Source organism: Trypanosoma grayi, assembly GCF_000691245.1.
Source record: "Trypanosoma grayi strain ANR4 Tgr_849_V1, whole genome shotgun sequence".
NCBI classification, from domain to species: Eukaryota; Euglenozoa; class Kinetoplastea; order Trypanosomatida; family Trypanosomatidae; genus Trypanosoma; species Trypanosoma grayi.
In genome coordinates this window covers 1-7,349 of record NW_008826468.1, presented here as the reverse complement: position 1 = coordinate 7,349, position 7,349 = coordinate 1, and the positions used below count along the sequence as shown (strand labels likewise).

The window sequence follows — 7,349 nt, the reverse complement described above, 5'->3', positions numbered from 1 at the left end:
CGAGTTCGTCGATGCGCCGCTGCTTCGCCGCCCGACGGATGTCACGCGCACTGGCCTTCGCCGCCGCCCGACGCGCGGCTTCCTCCACATCAGCTGCCGCCTTCTGGCGCTCCTCCTCCGCGCGTTCCTGTTCCTCGATGCGCTTTTCTTCGGCAGCCTTCGCCTGTTCTCGCCGATGCAGAATGGACGCGGCGCGCTGCGTATCCTCCTTTCGAATCGCCTGCTCGTTGTTCAAGAACTGATGAGTGAAGAAGAACTCGAACCGAGGGCCTCCATAGCGGACCATCTTTCCTATATATTCACTGGGACGTATTGCCCCTGTTCGGACACTGCGCAAGGGAGAGTAGCCGGAAAGAGAAGACAAACACAGAGAGAGAGAGAGAGAGATATCGAGAAAGAGCGGCCATGACGTATTGGGGAAACGGGGCCCATGCGATTGGGCTTCTCCCTGTTGTCCATGACTCGAGCCACCAGATAGGCTCCTTGCCCCTGCCTTCGTTTTGCTCCCCACCACCAAACAAAAGAACGGCTCTGGATCCCCTTTCTTTCATGTTTCTTTTCATTGTTGCTCTTTTATTGGCAGCCGTAGAAGTGGTCGAGCAGAGGCTTCAGGGCCGGCCCGCCCTCTTGCGCACGTGGCTGTGCTAATCCAATAACTTCTGTTGCCGTCACCCCACTCAGCCACTTATTTGTTATGGTGCAGAAGTACTCGTAGCTGCCACCAACAAAGACGCCGTCAAAAGAGACCCAACGATCCCCTGCCGCCTCTGCTAGTCGCTGCGGCCACTCGTACGGCACCATGTATCCCTCCTGCAGCGTTGCACTTCGTTCCTTTATGATGTCTCTCAGCCTTGCCGCCGCTTTCTCCCCCGCAGTGGATTCAGTTGACACGGACGACGACGCTGGCGGTGGTGGCGGCGGGCTGCTGCCCTCCTCGGTAAAGAGAACCTTCGCCCGCTGCATCGGCACATCCCACCAGAGCGGAAGCACCAGCACGTAATCAGCGACATATGGAAGCGGCGGCTTTACCTCCTTGGCTGACGCGGTTGCAGCGGCCTCTGCGTGTTGCATATCAACTAGAAGCTTTGAAAAGAGCTTTTCGCAGAGGTCCTCATCGTAAGGCACGTCGAGAGTCAACAGCAGCGGTTTTTGATTCGGGTTAATCTCACGCGAGTTGTACGCCGACGCCACGTCAAACTTCAATGCGCTACCAAGGCTACCAAAGTAGCGGTCCGTGTCGAAAAATGCGCTACAAAAGTAATTCGGCGTGTCTTCGCACTCAAGAAAGGAGCCACTGTCGCTACCACGGTTGCGGTGTGAGCACACTTTGGGCGAGCCCATGTACGCGTTGATTGGGGAGGCGCACAGATCCATCACGTGGTAACCAGACGCGTGAAGGTGCTGCTTCAGCCGTGTGTCAGCGCACAGCTGCAGCGATCCTGTGGCCAGGCACCCCTCGTAGCGCATTGCAAGTGCCGCCGCTCGGAGGGCAAAACGTGCATCGTAGTCCAATCGAGGGTAGTGCACTCTCTCCGCCTTATCGGCGAAGTGACGGTAGCACATGTCAAGCTTCCTGTACGCTGCGAGTGGGATGGACACAGCAGGACATCCACGGCGCATGTGCCGCGCAATATGGCTGGGCCACTCTACACCAATCACTGCAACGGAGCCCTGCACACGGCGCTGTGACGCGGTTCGGCTCTGCTCCTCCTCCGCACCAATGACGCGCAGCGTTGGCCTGCAGTAGGCAGAGGGGCTTGTTGACTCCAACTCCAGCAGCACCTCCGCCGCGGCGTCCTCGCACCGCTTCGACAGATTGAATTTCGTCAGCAGCTGCTTGATGCCCGCGACAACTTCAGGACTGCTCGACGCCTCGCATTTGAGCGAGATGTCGCGGATGAGCTGCTCGTCGTACGTACCGGCCGAGATCATTGCCTTTGTGGGAAAGAATGCGACGCTCGCCTGCGTGTCCTTGTCGACCCGCGTATCGCGTGCGACCTGCGAGAGCACCCACTTGCCCAGCGCCTCCTGGCTGTGACGCCACAACTTTTTCGGTTCCACGAAGCGGAGGTGCGGCGCCGTCTGCAGCGCGTCGAGAAAGTCGCGGCGGATGTCCGACCACTTCATGCACGTCAGCACCTCGCGGTGAAAACACGCAGCGGGGTGGGCCGCGTCCACCGCGTCGCCGGCGTCTGCTCGCTTCATGCCGTCTTCGCGCCGCAGCCACACGGGGGAATGAGCAAAGAGAGCAAAAGACAACAACAACAACAAAAAGAAAACAAAGAAAAAAAAACACACACATGCAGCAACACCGCAGGCCGACTTCAGGACCCCGGAGAGGCGAGGCGAGGGGGTGGTGGTGGTGGTGGTGGTTCAAAGCAACAACAACAACAAGTGGTGTCTTATCCCTTGGAGGAGAAATTCATTTCTCCCCACCTCAGCAGCACCCACAGCCGGAGCTGGATCCGGCTCTCGATGTTCTCTTCATTACCATTTTCTTTCCACCTAATGCCGTGTCGCCTGAGTCGCAACGTGTATGACGTCCCACAGATTGGTGAAGATGGAGCCTACACTATCTGCAATGACGTTCTGGATGTATTGCGCCGCCTGTGCGTTTGAAAGGTCCAGTCGCAGCTTATCCTGGACCTTCAGCAGGTTAACACGTGGATCCAGTTTGCCGTCACCCGATATCTGCGGAATTGACGCATCCACCATGAGCAGCATCATGCTAAGAATAAGCTGTGCGTGTTTTCTGATAATATTGTACGAGCTGCAACAGTATGACTTGAACTCTGTGTAGCCCTCGCTCTGTGGGCCACCCAGCGCCTCCACCATCTCCTTGTTGATCTTCATCGGCGGCGGGAACGGCTTAGGATCGTTGCCGAGAATGTACCCAAAGTCGATATGCAGCAGGCGTCCGTCGTGTGCCACGAGAATGTTCTCCAGGTGCCTGTCACCGATGCCAAGTATAAAGGTGAGCACACAGTAGCCAGCGACGCTCTTGGTGAAGCGGCCCATGGCGGCCGTGTACGCCTCTGGGGTGGGGTTGTGGGTGCGAATGTACCGCGTGATATCACGCTGTGCAATCTGAAACGTGTCAACGTTTGGTACAAGCTCCACTAGACCCTCTGTTGGCCCTGTCGCCAGCACACGGTAAGGGCTCAGGCAGAGGTCGAGCCCATCCTGCCGCAGCATCGTGTCAATGAGCTGCACGAGCTGCACTACCAGCTGGTCCTGCCGCACGTCGTCACCGACCTTAAAGATAACGCCCACCTCTGGGGATGGGAAGGACAGCGGCACAAAGCACGGTCTCGACGCCGCCACCTCATCCGATAAGAGGAAGCCGCGAGCATTGCTGCTGCCGCCGCTACCACTACCACTTCTGCCGCCACTGCCACTGCCGGTGTTGCTGCTAATGCAGTCCGGCTGCACGAGAAAAGGCACCCTGACTGGCATCTTGGCACTCTTGAACATGTAGAAGCCACTCGATGCGATGCAGTCAACGACGACACAGGGGTGTGTGGGAAGTGTCAAGGTATTCGGGTTGTCTGCGGCCCTGGCAACGTGCCCCGAGGTGCCATAGAAGAGTTCTTGAATGCCACACTTCTTCATGTCAATGAGCGACGTGGCAAGCTCGATCCGCTTGATGCGGTCACGCGGGTCCTTCATAATGGCGCGGTAGAGATTCCTCAGCACACTCATCAACTTCTGCTGCCGGCGAATGCGCTGCAGAAAGAGTGGCTGTGTCTCCTCCAGCGCGGTGAGAAGGTTTTGCATGATCAGAGAGTACCGCTCCTGCTCGGATCCACTGCGTTGATTGGTGTCTTCTGGCCTTTCCAGCAACGTCTCTACATGGATATACCAGAAGAGTGTAGAGCACAGCTCCCAACTGCCCAACGCACGGCGCAAGAGAAACTGCTCAAGTTCGCCCTTCACATCGTACCGCACAGCTTGTACAAGCTGCAGCAGGAAGCGGAGGATGCGCTCATCCGGCTGTCGTTCCAACAGACCAATGGCGTAGTTCCGCACGTGCACCACCCCACTGAAGTAGATGGAGAGGCACACCAGAGCCTGCGCAAAACTAATGGGCTTCCATTGCTGCATCAACTTGAGGGCCTCCTGTCGTTCCGCCTTATTCTTCCAGTTCACACAGCGCATGAATAGCACGAAGAAGCTGGGATCACGGGTGAGAAAAAATCGGAAACGCCAGAGAAAAATTTCGTCGTCAATCCTCAGTTCCTCCAACTGAATCAATGGCCTGCGTGCTATCTCCTGCAACTGGCGTCGCTCAAGGGGACCAGGCTGTGCGTCTGCATCAGAGATTAGAAACAGCGACTTGGACACAGTATGGGCTCTGAGCTCGCAGAGGTTCTCGTCGTTTATGCACAAGTCGATGAACGGCTGTGTCGGTGTCGCTGCAAGCGGGAAGGACTGCGCTGCTGTGGATACTTCATGCGGCACCGATAGCATAAATATTGGGAGACGATTACTCGCCACTGGGAAGGTCAAGAAAAGATTCAGTGAAACTCTATCCTCCTTAGGAGGCGTGTTACCGTCCCTGTTGCTATTGACCTCATCCTGTACCCTTCGCATCTCTGCAAGGCGCCGCTCCACTAGCTTGTCCATCCATGGCACCGACTGCATCAGGCCGTGGTGGAGGTCACGTGCAAGCCGCTCCCACCGTGGGGTTTCTGCTTTGCGTGGCGCAGCTGTAGCGGCCGCCGTCTGCAACCGGTAGCAGCGCCGTCCCGTCTTGAGCTCGCCTCTCACGGTGAAGGGATGGAACGCCACGCAGCCGACGTGTCCGTGGCGCGAATACACGCGGCACTCCACAACGGCGTCAAGCGGCACGTCGCAGACGGCGATGGGGAAGATGGTCCACTCATTGAGCGTATGGGCATCGCCACGGGTGTGCGACGACGGCAGCAAAGGCGTGATGGGCTGTCCCATGTGCATCATCTGCAGTGTGACAAAGAGCGTCTCCACCCCTTCGTGAGTCGCTTTCTGCTTCTGATGCTTCTTACTAGAGGCGTCGTTACATTCATCGAACATGTGACCTTCTGATCCTTCGCTTGCCTCTTCGTCACAAAACTGACACCCGCCACTAATTTCACGGATATACACCATAAAGTAGTCCGTGATGTCATTGGCGGCGATGAACTTGCTGCTGGGTGACACCCAATGAAACACGTCGTAGTTCTTTTGCTCCTGCAAGGCAGCAACGACGTTGCTTTCATTGGTGGCCATCCCAGCGTGGCGCAACTTGGCCCACCGGCAAGGCGCTCTATTTTTGCAGCAACGACAACAGTGTCAGAGAAGGAAGCCAGAGGAAAAAAAAAAAAGAGGAGAAAGGGAAAACTCAATTTTGAGAGTTTAGATAGCCAGCAGCAACAACAACAAGAGCAACAACATCAGCTGTACCCGGATCAGCAACCCTTGTCATTATGGCAATCGTCTATAACACTATGCCTTTCTTTAATGGTGAAGATAGCAGCCACACACACACACACACACACACACACGGAGAGAGACACATAAAATAAGAGTGTGACATCAGTAACCTGCCTCCTGCACAAGTGCAAGGTAGGAGCCAGCCACCACTCGGTTCGTCTTTTTCTTCCGCTCCACCGCGTCACTCGCAGCATCCTTGGAGGGGCGGGTGATGTGGAGCATCTCATACAGTTCGTCCCGCGCGCCGCGTACCTTCGGTGCATCACTGGCATCCCACTGCGTCCCCGCGAGGTGCTGCATTGCCCGCGAGCAGCCCTCCATCGCACCCGCCTCCTCAGCAGAGGTGAGGACCAGCAGGGCGGTGTACATGTCGGTCGCCATCTTTGCACGCACCTTCGGGTAGCGGCTTGCGAGCATCACGAGGCTGAGCGCCCACGCCGCCTCACGTGCCTCGCGGACGGCGCTGCGGCAGAGGTCACCGAGCACGCCGACAAGCGGCAACAGGACGTGAATGTTGGTGGCGAAGTGCTTCAGCTCGTGGCGCAGGATCTCCACCACGTCCATGTGGCGCGACTCGTCCAAGACACCGGCGTTGAGAAGCCGGTCAATCGTGACGCACAACGGCACCACGACGCGTTGATTGTGGGTGTACTTCGCCGCAACGGCAATCAGCACATGCGAGAGGCACACGCTATCCTCCTCGGATGCACGAAAGGCGTGGAGGAACGCGTCCATCGCGGGCTGCACGATGTGCACCGACAGTGATCCGGCAGACACCGCCAGTCCCTCCACAACACAAGGCGCGAACATTTTAGTCTGGAGGAGTGGGCGCGCCATCGCCGCGAAGACGACCTGCGGCGACGCCCAATCTGTCAATGCGTCTTCGCAGAGTACACGACGCAATACAGCAACGTCAGCCTCCTCCTCGCTGTCGGGAAGTGCGCCAGGTGTATTGGCGAGTTGCATCAGGCCAACAGCTGCTCGTCCCCGCAGCCGGTCGAGCTTCTCCATCGCCTGCTTGAGCAGCGCCTGCACAGCACGCAACGCCACCGACGGACCGCACAAGGCACAGCGCAGACCGTACTGCACCACGGCGGGGAGGGTTTCAATGGCCTCTAGACGCACGAAGGAGCCGACGTCGCCACGGCGGTCTGCGGCGTAGTCGTCAAGTGTATCTAGGATGTGCTGCACAACAAGCTCGTACAGCTCTGGTGTCAATTCTGGAGTCCCTGGAGGAATGCGAAGGAGTATCTTCCGCAAAGACCGAACAGCATTACGGCGCGACTCCGCGTCTTGCGCGTCCTTTCGATTTTCGAGCTTTGTGCCTGCCATTGTGGCGCGCAACAGGAGCAGAAAATAAACCGACTCTCCCATTTCAGGCGGTGGTGCAGCCGAAATGACGCCCCAGTGCAAAGCGCCCATTGCGAGGAGGTTCCCGCGGCGCTCCATGGGGTTGCGCTCCTCCGAGCTGCCATCGAGCATCTTCTCTAGCACCTTGTGGTGGAACGGTACGATGAATTCTCTGTAGTACGTCGCAGCGAACGTCTCGTATGCATTCACCGCGTCAAACTGCAGCCATTCGAGTATCTGCTTCCACGTGTCTTCGAAGAATTCTTGTAGCTTCCCCAGCGTCCTGGCGCGCGCGACACCACCGCCAACCTTCTGCACCTCAACGGTCTCCGGCATCTTCAGGTGGCGGCGGGCGACGGCGGCGAGCAGCTGGCAACACGCCTGCCGCACATACTCGCCGCCACGCGAGCGGAACATCCGTGCGGCGTCAACGCGCGGGATCAGTGCGGCGATGCGCGCGAGGAGCTCCTCTGGCCACACGTTGGCGTCTAACGCGTCGACGAGTTCTGCCACACCGAGGATGGCGCCGTGGCGGGTAGCGACAGTGG

At 57.9% G+C, this 7,349-nt stretch overlaps 4 protein-coding genes across 4 annotated transcripts; 1 reads left to right on the top strand and 3 right to left on the bottom strand.

Moving 5' to 3' along the window:
• On the top strand, positions 1–409 carry DQ04_08491030 (hypothetical protein; the record flags this gene model as incomplete). Its single annotated transcript, XM_009315584.1, has 1 exon — positions 1–409. A coding segment is annotated over one exon (409 nt), but the record flags the coding sequence as incomplete, so codon positions are not given.
• Positions 410–573: 164 nt separating this feature from the next.
• Positions 574–2,205, bottom strand: DQ04_08491020 (hypothetical protein; the record flags this gene model as incomplete). The annotated part of the gene is made up of 1 exon (XM_009315583.1): positions 574–2,205. The coding sequence occupies one exon, from the start codon at positions 2,203–2,205 to the stop codon at positions 574–576; it is 1,632 nt and encodes a 543-aa protein (XP_009313858.1).
• A 300-nt stretch (positions 2,206–2,505) lies between these two features.
• DQ04_08491010 (phosphatidylinositol 3-kinase) lies at positions 2,506–5,247 on the bottom strand (the record flags this gene model as incomplete). The annotated part of the gene is made up of 1 exon (XM_009315582.1): positions 2,506–5,247. One exon carries the CDS (start codon positions 5,245–5,247, stop codon positions 2,506–2,508), a length of 2,742 nt encoding a protein of 913 aa, XP_009313857.1.
• A 306-nt stretch (positions 5,248–5,553) lies between these two features.
• DQ04_08491000 (putative tubulin folding cofactor D) lies at positions 5,554–7,218 on the bottom strand (the record flags this gene model as incomplete). The annotated part of the gene is made up of 1 exon (XM_009315581.1): positions 5,554–7,218. One exon carries the CDS (start codon positions 7,216–7,218, stop codon positions 5,554–5,556), a length of 1,665 nt encoding a protein of 554 aa, XP_009313856.1.
• Between the last annotated feature and the right edge of the window lie 131 nt (positions 7,219–7,349).